General features: G+C 35.2%; 1 protein-coding gene and 1 long non-coding RNA gene across 3 annotated transcripts in view; one reads left to right on the top strand and one right to left on the bottom strand.

The window, feature by feature from the left end:
• The window catches only part of LOC108345812 (valine--tRNA ligase, chloroplastic/mitochondrial 2), a 48,961-nt gene extending 42,256 nt beyond the window's left edge, over positions 1–6,705 (top strand). Inside the window, exons 23-27 of one of the 2 annotated variants that reach the window (XM_017584587.2) lie at positions 4,095–4,199; positions 4,325–4,426; positions 5,381–5,453; positions 5,584–5,750; positions 6,196–6,705. In XM_017584587.2, coding sequence (XP_017440076.1) covers positions 4,095–4,199; positions 4,325–4,426; positions 5,381–5,453; positions 5,584–5,750; positions 6,196–6,303 — 555 coding nt within the window. In that variant the 3' untranslated portion in view covers positions 6,304–6,705. The remainder of the gene's footprint in view (positions 1–4,094; positions 4,200–4,324; positions 4,427–5,380; positions 5,454–5,583; positions 5,751–6,195) is intronic. The other variant, XM_017584589.2, reaches the window with a different exon arrangement.
• A 4,867-nt stretch (positions 6,706–11,572) lies between these two features.
• On the bottom strand, positions 11,573–14,615 carry LOC128193638 (uncharacterized). Its single transcript, XR_008245035.1, has 2 exons — positions 14,267–14,615; positions 11,573–11,740 (listed from the first exon to the last, which is right to left on the bottom strand). It is a non-coding gene; the product is annotated as an uncharacterized LOC128193638 (long non-coding RNA).
• Positions 14,616–15,552: the final 937 nt, after the last annotated feature.

Here is a 15,552-nt window from a genome sequence, read left to right on the forward strand (position 1 = left end):
GTTTAAGTTGCAAGGAACGCAGCTCAAAATGAGCACTGCATACCACCCCGAAACGGATGGGCAGACGGAGGTGGTGAATAGGATTGTTGAGGGATATTTGCGTTGTTTCTGTTCGGAACAGCCAAAGGGGTGGTATGAAATGTTGTCTTGGGCAGAATACTGGTATAACACCAGTTACCAGGCATCAGCACGCTGCACCCCGTTTGAAACGGTGTATGGTAGGCCCCCTCCATCATTTAGCAGATTTATTCCGGGAGAAACAGCTGTGGAAGCGGTGGCACAAGACTTGATGACACGTGACGAGGCACTTACACAATTAAAATTCCATTTGAGCAGGGCCCAAGATCGAATGGCGCACCAGGCCAACAAGAAGAGGAAGGAGATTAGCTTCAGGGAAGGTGATATGGTCTATTTAAAAATTAGACCTCATCGTCAGACCTCCATGACGACTAGAATACATCCCAAGCTTTCGGCCAGATATTTTGGACCGTATCAAGTGTTGCAGAGGGTGGGAAAAGTGGCCTATAAACTCAAACTACCAGATTCAGCTCGGATACATCCAGTATTTCATGTGTCTCAACTAAAACAAGCAGTGGGTGACAGATGGGCAGAGAAGGAATTACCTGTAGAACTCCAGGCAGAGGGGCCAACCTTTTGGCCAATCCGGATTATAGAAGAAAGGCAACTACAGCAAGGAGGAGATGTAGTACATCAGGTCCTGGTCGAATGGCAGGAAGGTGGCAGAGAGGGCGCTACATGGGAAGACATATTGGTCATCCAAGACCAATATCCGGAGCTCAATCTTGGGGCCAAGATTGTTGAAGAGGGAGGGGGTAATGATAGGAGGCTGAGAGTCTATGAGAGGAGAAGGAAGAGTTAGTAGAGTTAGTTACTCTAACTGTCTTAACAGTTAGGAAAGACGCGGGATAGACTTGTATATATAGGAAGTAGTTATATGTTGAGGGGACTTTTGATTGCTTGCATTCTTTGAACAGGAAACGTTATTCCTGTGGGGGAGGTTAGGCTCCCATAACTACTCTGTATATGACTTTCTTACTGGGAATACTAAGTGTGGAGGTTAATTCAGTGTTCGGTTGAGTGTTAGTGAGATTCTTCCCTAGGTTTCCTAATTGGAAACCCAACACATTCCAAATCTCCTTTGCAGAATTAAGAAACATGCAAGTATCAGTGATCTCTGGGATCATGGAGTTCCATAGCCATGCCATTATCATAGAGTCATCTTTATCTAATTTTGTAAATCTGGGATCTTATTCTTTAGGAGCATCTTCAGTCAAGTGGTTAACTTTCCCTTTACCTTTCAAAGTTCTGCGAACAAGCTAGGCCTATTTCAAATAATTCTTCCCATTCAATCGATAGACAATGTTGAGGTTCTGCAGTTGTTCCTGAGTGTACTATGACTTAGTATTCACTACTTCAGGAATTTGGTCTTCCATGTCCATGCAGTACAACGACCTTAAGGCAGTGAAGAATGGCAACCCAGAAAAACGATTTACAGTAATGAAGGCTGGTGGCTAGCGTTTGGTGTGTGACAGTAATGAAGGCTGTCTTGAAAGGGATGGTGGCAGCAATGAAAGTTGTCGTCTAGGGTTTTGGTGTGCGTAGGCGGCACCCAGAATTTGAGAGCGCTAATAACATGTTATAATTTAGGGTAGAATAATTCATCTTATTATGCTGAGAATACAATCCATATATACAAGGCTAGAAAGCTATTTTAGGAAGTATAATATTAACTCCTAGACAACCAGATCCCTATGATTCAGGGATATCCCCATCATATACTGTAATTATAACATGCTAAATAAGGAAACAATAAAACACAAATCTTGATAGAGATAATACAGCTAATAAGACAAATTCTAACAACTTGCCTACAAGAAGATCTTGGACTTTGCCCTTTAGTGAAAATGTCTGCTATTTGAAGTCCTCTAAGGACATGGGTTATAACCACTACACACCCTGTCAGGGATATCTTTTAATAAAGTTCCTGTCAATTTCAATATATTGGATTCTATCATGTTGGACTGGATTATGGACAATACTAATGGTAGACTTTGCCTGAGGATGTCAACCTTGTCATCAAATATTCATCTAGAGTCATACACACATCTTGAGCAAGGGCTTAAAATTAAACTTCTGACTAGAACGAGATACTCTATCCTATTGTTTTGGTTCTCCAAGTCACTAGACATCCTCCAATAAACATACAGTACCCAAAAGTTGGTTTTGTCAACAACAAATCCTACATAGCCTGCATTAGTATATATCTTCAAGGTGAAAGGGTCTTCTTTCTTGAAAAATAGCCCCTTTCATGGGCTTCACTTCAAGTATTGAAGAATTTTGTCCATTCCTTCGCTGTCTTTTTCTTGCATACCATGCTAACTGCATAAACAATGTCTGGTCTCGTATTTGATAAATAAGTTTTCCTAGCAATCTTTGATATTGTTTCTCTTAAAAGAGAGTTCTCTTCCCTTCCAATTCTATGATTTTATTTAATAGGAACTCCTGAAACTTTTCATCCCAGCTTACCAATTTCTTTAAAAATTCAAGTACATATTTTCTTTGGAAAATGAAAATCTCCTTTTCTGAATAAGTACCTCTATTCCAAGGAAATATGTAAGTTTTCCCTTATTTTTCATTTTAAATTGGGCTGCCAATTTTTCATTTAAAAATCAATTTCTAGGTTTCATCATCTACAATAATCATGTCATCTACATGGACCAACAATAGTGTAAGTTTACCTATAACAAAGTTCTCTATGAATAAAGTATGATCTCCTTGGCTTTGCCTATATCCTAAGGAAACCATGCTTTTGACAATGCTCGTAAATATTTCTCTTCCTAGAGTTTCAGTATTCATCAAACATCTTGCTCTTGCACACCGCAAATACGAAATGTATGTAACAATAAAATATGTTGAAATGAATAGGAAATTTTGAAGATATTTTCTTAATTACAATGGAGATGTTGAGAATAATTTTATCCTAGTAATATGCCATTTACAACACTAATAATTAGTAATGTTGAGAAGTGAATTTTAAGCCTAACTTAACCCTATAAAACCGACTTGTAAGTATAAATTGGCCTTATCTCTAGCCGATGTAGGACTTCCAACACACCCTGTCACACCGAGATATATACATCTCGAACGTGAGACTAGATATTAATGGGTGATCCGATAGCGATCCAATTACGGGTGGAACAATATGTCTAGTAACACAAATATCGCTAGAATAAGTTCTAACCTGGCTCTGATACCATGTTAAGAAGTAGACTTTAAGCTTAAATCAACTTCATAAAAGCGGCTTGTAAGGTGAGGTTTGTATTCACTTATATACTATGAATTGACCTTACCTCTAGTCGATGTAGGATTTCCAACATTTTTCAGCACCATAAAGGATATTAAATTATTTTCAAAATACATGGTGTGGATTACACAAGACAGTAAGACATCACCTTCTTTCAGAATTTTACAGATGAGTTGGTGGGCATGATCACCTTTAGAATTTGCACCATATATATAATATGTATGTCAAAATAAAAAACTGCTATGCATGGTTTTACTGTTACACTTTCCTAGCCCTGTAATGTACAACAGAATCTTTGAGGGAAGATGAAGAGGATGAAGATGAAATGCTAGAGCAGCTAAACTCGGCCTTGCCCTTGCTGAAGGCCTTGTGGACATCATCTTTGAGCTCCAACCTTTGTAAACGTTCGTTTTGCTAGAATTTAGGTCCCTAATTACCTCAACTTTTGATTAATAAATAAAGATAACATGTGGTATTACACAGTCAGCAAATATAAGAAAAACATAGTTGTGATAATATCCATGGGGTTTGTGTATCGTATGTTAAATGGATATTGTTTTTAGGAAGCAGTGCTCACTAATTCTTTGCCTACACGGAGACTCTGCATAAGAAGGAAAGCCATTTCTGCTGGATCAATTCCAGCCAATCTCCCTATTTTCTTTCTCTTTGTATACCTGCCTTTAAATTCAGCAGTATTCTATCTCAATATTTCTTCAAGTGGCTATAAGATGGAACTGCTATCATATATATTTTTTTCTTTTGCCAATAGGCACTCCCTTACCGAAAACATGCTCTTATTGTATCACCTTGGCCCGAGACTCAACTTCCAAGGAACAATGGCTCTATAAAAAAGTTTGAAAATTTGCAGGCTTTGGTTAGTTTATATCTTTATTTTCTTCTCTCAACCTTTTCAATATTTCTTTGGAACATGATTCATTTGCATAATCACACTTTTGGTTAGTTTATATCTTTTTATTTTTATTTTTTTTCGTTTTCTAGGTTAGAGCCATCAGGAATGCTCGGGCAGAATATTCTGTTGAGCCGGCAAAACGTATATCAGCATCTGTAGTTGCAAACAAAGAAGTTATAGACTATATTGCTGTAAGTGTGGTTACTCCTCATTTCTCTACCTCCAATATTTAAGAAAATGAATATGAATTGCAATTTTATTTATCATCATGTGATTATTCTGTTGAGCCGGCAAAACGTATATCAGCATCTGTAGTTGCAAACAAAGAAGTTATAGACTATATTGCTGTAAGTGTGGTTACTCCTCATTTCTCTACCTCCAATATTTAAGAAAATGAATATGAATTGCAATTTTATTTATCATCATGTGATTCTTTTCTTTATTTTAATATATAAATCGTAAGTATGCTTTTGTTATGATATATGGAGAAGGAGAAATCAGGTATGGTTAGAATATTAATGAGTTACTTGTGGTGTTAAACATAAATAAGTCTTAGAAAAAAATATTAAAATGTAAAAAAGGTTTTCATTATTTCAACCCTCTGAAAACAGTGAGGAAATGGAGCATTTTATAGAAGATGCATCTTGGATACAAGTGTGCCCGTACATATAACAAACTAACAAAAAGGACAGCTGGCACAACAAACAAGCTAATAATCTAGGATTAAAGAAGAAGTAATGTTTTCCTATTACACGTTATTATTCTCTAATAATAGGAAATAAGGATTGGTGAGGGGGTGTTCGTTTGACAGATTGAGCATTAGTTCTTTGTGAAAGTTGAAATCCTTAGTGAAGAGGAAACCCTTAGAGGAGAGAGTGTTCTATTTTTCTTTTCTTCTTTATATGTCCAATAAAATTCTTTTTTTTTTCTAACTCTTCCCATTCTTGGTCCCTAACCTTATTCCTCTTGATCTTTTCTTCTTTCCGTCTACCTTCTTAAAACTGACCTGCCCCATGTTTGGAGGAATCAATTTATTTGTGAGCAACACGGGAACTGTAATCTTGATGAATTTCATAGATTTTCCCCTCTGCTCTTGTTCTTGAGAAAAACAAAGTAATGTTGTGGTGTATCTTATTTTTCATCAGGAAGAACGAGAGGTTCTAGCTCTTCTCTCTCGGCTGGATCTACAAAATCTGGAATTCACAGATTCTTCTCCAGGCATGATTTCTACTGAACTTTTTGCCCTCCGTGGTTGAAGATTGAATTTGTATCATTTTTCTCAAGTCAATTATTTATTGGTCCTAAATAAATGCTGGCGGCTGAAACAATGTCACGTAATATACTTCAGGAAATGCAGATCAGTCAGTTCACCTCGTGGCTGGAGAGGGACTGGAGGCTTATCTCCCTCTGGCCGATATGGTTGATATTTCTGCAGAAATTGAACGACTTTCAAAGCGTCTTTCCAAGATGCAGAAGGAATATGATGCATTAAAATCTAAACTCAATTCTCCTCAAGTATGAAACGATATATTACTTACTCTCATTATTTTAATGTACACTAACCCTTGTTATTTATGCTGCTAAACTATCAAAATCAGATAATATAGGTAGATACGAAATGATTCTAAACAAACTGAGCAAAGGTAGCAAAGTAGTCTTCCAAATTTTTTAACAGTATTTTTTGAGTGTTCCAGAGTTTTTAACACTATTTTTGAAGTTAATATAAAATCTAAGATCAAGTGTTTCGATATCAGAAAACACATTGAGTAATACAATACAGGATGATTTTTTCAGTATTAATTAAAATAAACTACTAAAGTTACTGAGTATTACCTGGTGATAATTTTGTTTAACGGCTTTCTAGGCTCCTCTAGTGTTTTTATAAAATTATTCTAACATGGATACACAAAAGTATAACAAGAGTGTTTGCCAAATTTCTTATTGCCGTGACTTGCTACAGTTTGTAGAGAAAGCACCGGAAGCTGTGGTCCGCGGGGTGCAAGAAAAAGCCACAGAAGCAGAAGAGAAGATCAATTTAACAAAGAAACGACTTGAATTACTGAAATAACTTTCTATTGTCACAATAGAACGTTTCAGCTACCGATTAATGCCTGTTGTATCCAATTTCATGCCGTGTTATGGAGAATCAACAAGATTGCAGTACACCCTGATTTGCAGTCTCTCTCTCTCTACATGGCATCATCACAAGGGAATAGATGTTTTGTCACCATCAGATGAGTTGTTGTAAGTGTAGGATATCCATTGACCTCATTTATTTTATTATAAGTTTGATACTGGGAAGAAAGCATGATTGCAAAGTACATGGCTCATACCGATACTGTATTCTTATTAATAAACAACTTCTTAGAATTCTTCAACAGTTTTGCCAAAATAGTAATGCCTTTTAGTGCTAAAACATTTGCAGATACCATCAATATTTATTTATTATACAATCACTATAAAAAATTGAATATATGCTGCTCTGTTGAGCTGTCTTTCAGATTTGGTTTTGGTTCGTATAAATTTTAGGGTTGATATTGGAGTAACTGACCAAGTTGATCGTCAATTCAGAGCACAAAAATACAGGAAACTTGTATATTAATGAGCGAGACAGAAGAATAAAAAATGATATTTCTTTTACCTTTTCCATACCTCTTCCATCTTCATAAAAAAATATGTACAAAAATGCATGAATGTTTATGCCAGCTTTAAGGTATATTTAAGATAAACTTGAAAAAATGTATTAATTATAATTAGTTATAAAATATAACGTTCTTTGTTATATGCTTTCTGATTAATTATAATTAACACATAATTTTAAGTTTATTTTAAATTTATCTTAAAGTTAAATAAAGTTATGTGTTTTGTGTAACGTCCCGACAACTCACAGGGACCATTGACTGTCCCCACAGATCACCAGGCTTTCCAGTGTGCTTAAGGTCACCCATCCCAGAATTACTCCAAGCTAAGCACGCTTAACCATGGAATTCTTATGAGTCAGGCTACCGAAAAGCAAATGCATTTTGGTGATATGAGTAGCCAAATCAATCCTTTTAAGCTATCCTTCAACTGTATAGTCCCATACCTACACAGTCTCCAGACCCCTCTCATTCCGGTGTATGTTCGATTCGTCCATGTACCCCTTCCACTCAAAGCCTACCAGGAGCCGCTCCTTGTCTGTGCCCCCTGCACCATGCCTCTTGCACCGGCGTCACTCCCCGCCCTCGTCTCAGTGCCCGGGTGTCACATTTTGAGGTATATTTAGTGTGTATTCACTTTAAAAGATGATTTGGAGGAGACTGAGTAAATGAATTTAAAGGAATTTGAAAGTAAATTGATTGTTGTTTTCTTTTAAGAGATTTGGAGGTGAGTGAGAGTATATTTGAAATTAAGTTTCTGAAAATTAGTTTAGAATTTGACCATAAATAAAAAAAATTGTTTAATTGGTAAAAATTAAAGATTATCAAAATATCCTTAATAATAAAAGTAATATAAAATTGTAATTGTTAATATTATATATAATTGTAAAAATTATTATAAGAAGATAAAAATAAAAATTATTTTTTAACATGAAAAAAAGTTGTATTATTATTATTACTATTATTAATATATTTAATTTTAAAAATTATTATAAAGAAGAAAAAAATTTAAATTATTTTTTAAATGAAATAATTAAAATAATATATTTTTTAGGATTATTATTATTATTATTATTATTTAAGAAGAAGCATGAATGAACTCTATCATGACCACAAGAAATACTCTACCTGATTAGACATATTTGAAACTACGTAATATATATATATATATATATATATATATATATATATATATATATATATATATATATATATATATATATATATATATATATATATCCAACAAGAAAAAAAAAAGTAGTTTGGAACCAAATATAAAATGCAAGAATCGAATATGAAATGTTGGAACCGAATAATACTAAGTGCTGAAACTATATACGTTTGGCTTAGAATCAAATACAAAGGCTTGGAATTGGATAAATGTCGTTGGAATCGATTCCATCTGCAAGTGGAATCAGTTCCACCTTCATCTTCAATCATTTTTCTTCTGTAATTTTCATGTTTAATATCTTCATCTCTTGCAGCCTTCATATTCAATCATAATTCTATGCGAACAAATTTGAAATTTCATATGAAATCGTTTCAAATCCGAACAAAGATGCAAATATTGAAAATTTGATCTATCCAGCAAATCATCGCTCTACTTCGCTTTCAAATTTTTGAAAACTAATATTATTTATCTCGTAAATCCATCTCTGCAAATACGCATAAAAAATGACAGGTATGCAAACGAACACAACCTTAATAATCGTGTTATATATGAAAGCATAGTCATGATGAAATGTGAAAGAATTATATTATTTTTGAAATTGGAATGTATTATCTGATTTGTAAGTATATATTTTAAATTGTATAATTTTAATTGCTTTTCAAAAAATAATATATTATAAATTATATTAATTTAACATCCAAGTTGAATGCTATTAAGATACTTTACTAAAATTCGTAAATTTCAAAATCTTTTATTTTGAAAATTTATTATCACCATTTATTAATAATATTAACAGAAATAGAAAGTTTCATTTACTTATACAAACACCCAAAAGTAAACTTTAAAAGAATTTATAATTAAATCAAAATTTGTTAGAAAAGAGAAGAGTGTTTTTGAGCGAGACGTTACGTTGACTGAACGGTCCTAAGTGTGCAGCAAACTAGACTGAGCGGCTGCAACCGAACGGTGTAAACGAGAGCGAGTAAAGACCGAGCGCAACAGGAAGCACTTGAGGGTGAAAAGCAATGAGAGAAAAATGAAAGTAAATTGTATTGAATGTGTTCGTTAAAAAAATACAAGAGGTGCAGAGTATTTATACATGTATATGACAATTACAGATTTAAAACCAACTAACTAACTAACTTGAGGCTTGAGTTATAATCTCCTAACACTCTCCCTTAATTCAAGTCTTAAGAGATATAACCCCGATCTCCTTTCTCAAGTGCTCAAATGTGTTAACTTTTAACGGTTTTGTGAAAAGATCTGTCCACTGCCATTCGGTCTTGCAGTAGACTAACTCAATCTTCCCTTTGTTCACCATGTCCCTCAGGAAATGATACTTAACTTCGATGTGTTTGCTCTTGCCATGACTTACAGTGTTTTTTGCTAAGTTTATGGCAGATGTGTTATCCATTCTCAGTTGTACTGACCTCTCCTTAAGTAACTTCAGTTCTTTTAACAGTTCCATAACCCATATTCCTTGGCATGCAACATAACACCCTGCTATTTACTCAACTTCACAGCTTGATAAGGCAACGACTGGATGCTTTTTGGAGCACCATGAGATGGGTGCTTCATTGAGAAAGAAAATGTAACTGGACGTGCTCTTCCTTTCCATTGGATCTCCTCCATAGTTTGAGTCAGCGTAGCCAATGAGCTTAAATTCATCTTTATGTCTCCCGGCTCGAAACAGAATTCCACGGTCAACTGTTCCTTTGATGTACCTGAAAATCCGTTTGGCTGCAATCATGTGGCTCTTCTTTGGTTGACTCATGACCTGCTGATTAGCCCAACGCTGAGCGTCAAATCTGGTCGGCTATTGCATAGAAAACGCAGTGATCCAACCATCTGCTTATATGTTGTCTCGTTCACCTCCTCTTCGGCCTCATCTTTCCTTAGCTTGGTGTTGACCTCAAGAGGACTTTTAATCGAGTTGCAGGAAGTCATCTTAAACCATTCGAGAAGCTCTCTCATATACTTCTGCTGATGCATGACAAGACCGGCAATAGTCTGAGTAAATTCCATTCCTAGAAAGTACTTTAGCTTTCCAAGGTCGGTCATCTCGAACTTGGTTTCCATCAACCTCTTAAACTCATCTATTTGTTCCAGTTTTGATCTTGTTATCAATAGATCATCAACATATAGATAGATTATCATTATATTTTTACCTGTACTGCCTTTCACGTATAATCCATGTTCTACTGTGCATCTTTCGAAGCTATGCTTGATTGAAGAAGGCATCAATTCTCTTGTTCCAAGCTCTCGGTGCTTGTCTTAAACTGTACAGGGCCTTTTGGAGTCTATACACTTTATGCTCCTTGCCTTGTTTAGTGAAACCTAGGGGATGCTGAACGTAAACCTCCTCCTCCAGAGGTCCGTGTAGGAAGGCATATTTGACATCAAGTTGAAACAATGGCCATTCCCTTGTGCAGGCCACTGCTACCACTAACAGAATGGTCTCCAACCTTGCGACCGGTGCGAAGACCTCATCAAAGTCTACTCCTCGTCTTTGAAGAAACCCTTTGGCCATCAATCTCGCCTTGTGTTTTGAGATTGTGCCGTTCGGATTCAATTTCTTCTTGAAAATCCACTTTACTCCAATGTAGTGCTTTCCAGCTAGAAGATCAACTACTCTCCACGTTTCATTCTTTTCTATGGATCTTAGCTCTTCTATCATGGCATTCTTCCAAACCGGTTGCTGTAGAGCTTCATCCTCATTCGCTAGTTCAGCCTCAGCCATCAATGCAATGTGACAATATCTCCCTCATCATTAATACCTACATCAGAGTATATCTCAAATCTGTAAACCTTGGAGGTATAATAATTTGTCTATGTGCCCTTTGAGCTATAGCTAAATTGGCATTGCTCCTACTGGTATCTGTGATTTCATCATCAGAAACCGATCGGTACAGCGAATCTTGACCGTTCGGTTCACCACACCTCTGCCGCTCGGTAAGTAATTCTCCTATCGATTTTTTCAAGCTGGTTCGTTTGTGATCTCAGTCCCATGTTTCATCCTCAAGCACGATCACATCTCTGCTCAACACCATTTTTCCTGTGATCAGGTTGTAAAGCTTGTATGCACCAGTTGGGTGATATCCAACAAAAACCATAGCTTCGCCTTTATCTTGTAGTTTCGATCGTTTTTTATCTGCAACATGACTAAATGCAAGAGAACCGAACACTTTAAAATAATGCACCGATAGTTTATTACCTGACCATGCTTCCAGCGGTACCTTGCCTTCAAGCCTTCTGGTAGGACATCTATTGAGGATGTGAACAACTGTCGAGACGGCCTCTGCCCAGAAGCTTTGCGACAATCTTTTCTCCTTTATGAGACACCTGGCCATGTTCATTACCGTTCAGTTCCTTCTTTCCGCTAGTCCATTATGTTGAAGGGTGTACGGCGCTGTCACTGTAACACCCCTTTTTAGAGTATTACAGTAATTTTTTTTTTTTTTTTTTTTTTTAAAACAAAGCATTGATTCGCATTTGAAATCACAACACTTAATATTATTACACAATAATATCGTCAAAGTTTCAAGAGTATTTATTGAAGTACAAACTAAATATTAAAACTCTTGAAAATTACAAACCACACATTTCACAATTTAAAATACATGTTCTAAAATCCCATAGAGGTTTTCCCATCGCATCCTCGCACTAAACTTCTTCAACTTTACCTGAAACATCATCTACTCTCGTATAACGTTACGAGTTATACGATCATCGTAGACACATAAATAGGGTGAGCTAACCAATTACAAATAGATATACATTATAAATAAACTTATTTTCATAGCTTAAATATCAATAGTAACATTAAATGTTAACTCCTGATATTATATCGTATACAAATAAATGTACACAAGTCTCACTTCTTTTTCCATTCCTTACACATGAATAATAGACTTATTATCCTTCACACAAAGTTAATGGACACTGGCCCTTCACACGCAGCTATTGAACCTATCTCGGCTCTATCCTTCATATATCAACACCGGTTCCTCATATGAACCGCGGATAAGAGTTGTCCTTCACCCGCAACTTCGGACATATTTTCCTTGTTCTTCAAGGTCTTACGAATAAAAACCTTGGTGATTAACATCTATTCACCAAGCACAATACTCAGCACGAGAGAGAAACTTAAGGTAAGACATCCATATTCCCTCGTAAGAGGAAAATAACAGGACTCGAATCCTCCTATTGCCTTACTCAGGCAAAAAGGAAATTTCCTTTCTTTTAATTACCGAGAATAAGCATAAATCTTCCCCATATGAAACTAAATAATCATCCAAGACTATTTTAAATACCTTAAGAAACTATCCAAAATGACAATTCAAAATAAATACCAAAAATCTTGTTCAAGACTGTTTGTTGTAAATTCTGACCTTTGCTCAGTGTTTTACTCATAACTCTTTCTACAGAACTCTAAATGAGTTGATTCTTGTTTTGTTGGATTCTATATTCAAATATCTTTCATAGGACACAAAAATCGAAATTTTTGGATTTTAAGGTTAGCTGCAGTAAAATATTTAACATCAACATTTTAATTACGTTTTTCTGTAATTTCAGCAATGACCTTGGCTGACTATTTTGGTAATAACTCTATTTACATAACTCCAAATGAGATGATTCTTTTCAGTTTGGAATCTAGATTGAAAGAACTTTCATTGGACACCAAATTCATAATTTTTGGACCATTGTACTAACTGTAGTGAAATTTTCAAAATTGATGTTTCTCTAATCTTCTCAGGTGAGTTTACTTTCAATCTCTCTTTAGTTCAAGTTTCTAATTAAGATTGAACATATGGTTTACGTTACAGAATGAGTTAGCAACTCAATTCTATTTTTACTAATTGAATGAGTATTATACTCTACACTTAAGGACCCACATCTTTTGACAACTTACAAAATTTTCTACATTGAGAGATAAGGTTGGACATGTTTGATTAAAAAGGGAATTAAAAATTCATTCCCATGCCTATCTTCTTCTGAACATTTACGTAATGTTTGGTCATCCAAAGTTAGAAAGGTCAAATTTTAAAGAAAAACACAATCAAGTTTTATAAGGAAATAATTTAAAATTAAGATATGACTCATTGAAAAGGAGAGGATCAATAATTCAAAGGAAAACAATTTCCTTCACTTATTTTTTTTTTTTAAGCTTGCCGTGAGTATCCCACAACACCTCAATTACAGAGAGAAAAAGGAATTTGCAGCATACAACATATTGAGAATCAAGATCTCTTTCTTCTTTCACATTTTGAAGTCAACAACACTTCTATCAAGCTATATCATTCATTCAATATAATCTAGTTCACACTTTCAAAGTCAAGATGTGTATTTCAACCAAGTTCATGAGGTAAACTATAATTACATGTGAAGAAATTACACTATCATGCATGTTGAAGTAAAGAAAATGGTTTGGCTTCCCTACCTGTACATGTCTAAAACCTATAGTAAAAATTTCAAATCAATCTCACGGTTGATGGGATGAAACTCTTAATTTCTCCTTAGTTGGTCCAGGCATAAAACCATGCTGGAAAATTGGCTACTTCAAAATGCGAAATCTATATCTATTATTTTATAACTTTAATTGATAATCTAAACGGTCAAATTCAAAATCTATGTCTTAGGAACCTCATATCAAAATTTCAGATCCATCCGACGGTTAAATTGACAAGAATTTATGTTTTCCTGAGGGAACTTAGTAACAGAAAATAAGGTGATTATTAACTTATTCCATCATGCGAGACTTATTCCTTTAAATACAGGCCTCAAAATAACAATCCGAACGGTCAAGGCAAAATAATATATCTTATGGTCCATATATCAAAATTTAAGGTCGATCTAACGGTTCACTAGGTGGGAATGTAAGTTTTACCGTGGAGACTTAGTAGCAGAAATAAAGCAGTCATCAAATTGATCCAACATGCGGAAATTTAATTCTCTAACTACAGATGATAAAATAATAATCCGAACGGTCAAAGCAATTTAATATGTCTTATGTCCCATATATCAAATATTTAGCTACATCTAACGGTAAATGAAGTAGAATTGGACAGTTTACTGAGGTAACTCGAAAAATAGAAAACAATAGGAAACTAAGATTCACAAAAGTAGACAGCTAGCTATTGTTAATAAATTCCAATATGCTTAGATTCATGATCATGAAATATGAAATTGTAATATCTAAGAGATGGTTTAGCTGCCCCTACCTCTTTTCCAGCAAAGATCTTGAAATTTCAGAGTGTTCTAAGTCCCCAACTATTCTCCTTTCTTCTTCAACCAAGAAACCCTACTCACCCTCACGATTCTCTCTGATTTACTTAGTACTTTTGTTATGATTTCAGTGAAGAGGAGGATAGGTTTTTATGCTTGTCCTCAACAGCCTACGATGTCGGATGGTTTCAAAAGAGGGAACCTATTGAAGTAGCTTCTTTATAGCCTCGAAGAAAATTTGATAATGAAGCCAAAAGACATTTCAATTCCTACGATGGAAAGTAGACTACCTACTGTGTGTGGGGAAAGGAGAAATTGTTTTGCATCAATAATGAAAGTTTATAAGTTTGGATGTCTCTGTGTTATGTCTTATTTGACTATTCAATAAAGAAAATCAAATTTTTAGATATTCAATCAAGTGGTATAAATTATTCGGATGTCATTGTGAACTTTGAACATTACTATGTAATATAGCCGAATAATTAAACTAATATAATCCTATAATAACACACGATTTTATGAATATTGTCACATAACAAGAGATTCTTACAACTAAATTATATATAAACAAAATAATATCGATCGTAATTATTTTGGGTCTTACAATCTCCCCAACCACAAAAATTTTCGTCCTCGAAAATTATGGTCATCCGGAGAATAGATACGGATAGGTTTTCCTAACATGATCTTCTAATTCCCAAGTCATCTCTCGTGTGCTCTCATTCCACAATACTTTCACTGTGCTGACGCTCTTTCCTCTGAGTTGTTTAGTTTGATGATCCAAAATTCGCACAGGTTTGACATCTAAAGATAAATCTCCTTTAACTTGAACGTCATCCATCTCCAGCACATGATCTGGTCTTGACACATACTTCCTCAACTGTGATACATGAAACACATTGTGTAGATTCGCTAATTGTGGAGGTAGTGCGATTTCATATGCTACTGCTCCAATCCTTTTAATGATCTCAAATGGTCCAAGAAACTTCGGGGACAATTTCTTTGACCTGATAGCTCTTCCTACGCCTGTCATCTGAGATACACGAAGGAACACATGGTCTCCTACTTCAAATTCAAGTGGTCTTCTTCTCTTATCTGCATAAGACTTCTGTCTGCTTTGAGTTGCACGCATCCTTTCTTGTATCAACTTAACTTTGTCTGTCGTTTGTTGTAACAACTCAGGACCTAGTGTAACTGCTTCTCCATCTTGATACCAACATAGAGGTGTCCTACATCTTCTCCCATACAAGGCTTCATATGGCGCCATCCCTATGCTGGAATG

The sequence above is a fragment of the Vigna angularis genome, chromosome 8 (genome assembly GCF_016808095.1).
Source record: "Vigna angularis cultivar LongXiaoDou No.4 chromosome 8, ASM1680809v1, whole genome shotgun sequence".
Classification (NCBI taxonomy): domain Eukaryota; kingdom Viridiplantae; phylum Streptophyta; class Magnoliopsida; order Fabales; family Fabaceae; genus Vigna; species Vigna angularis.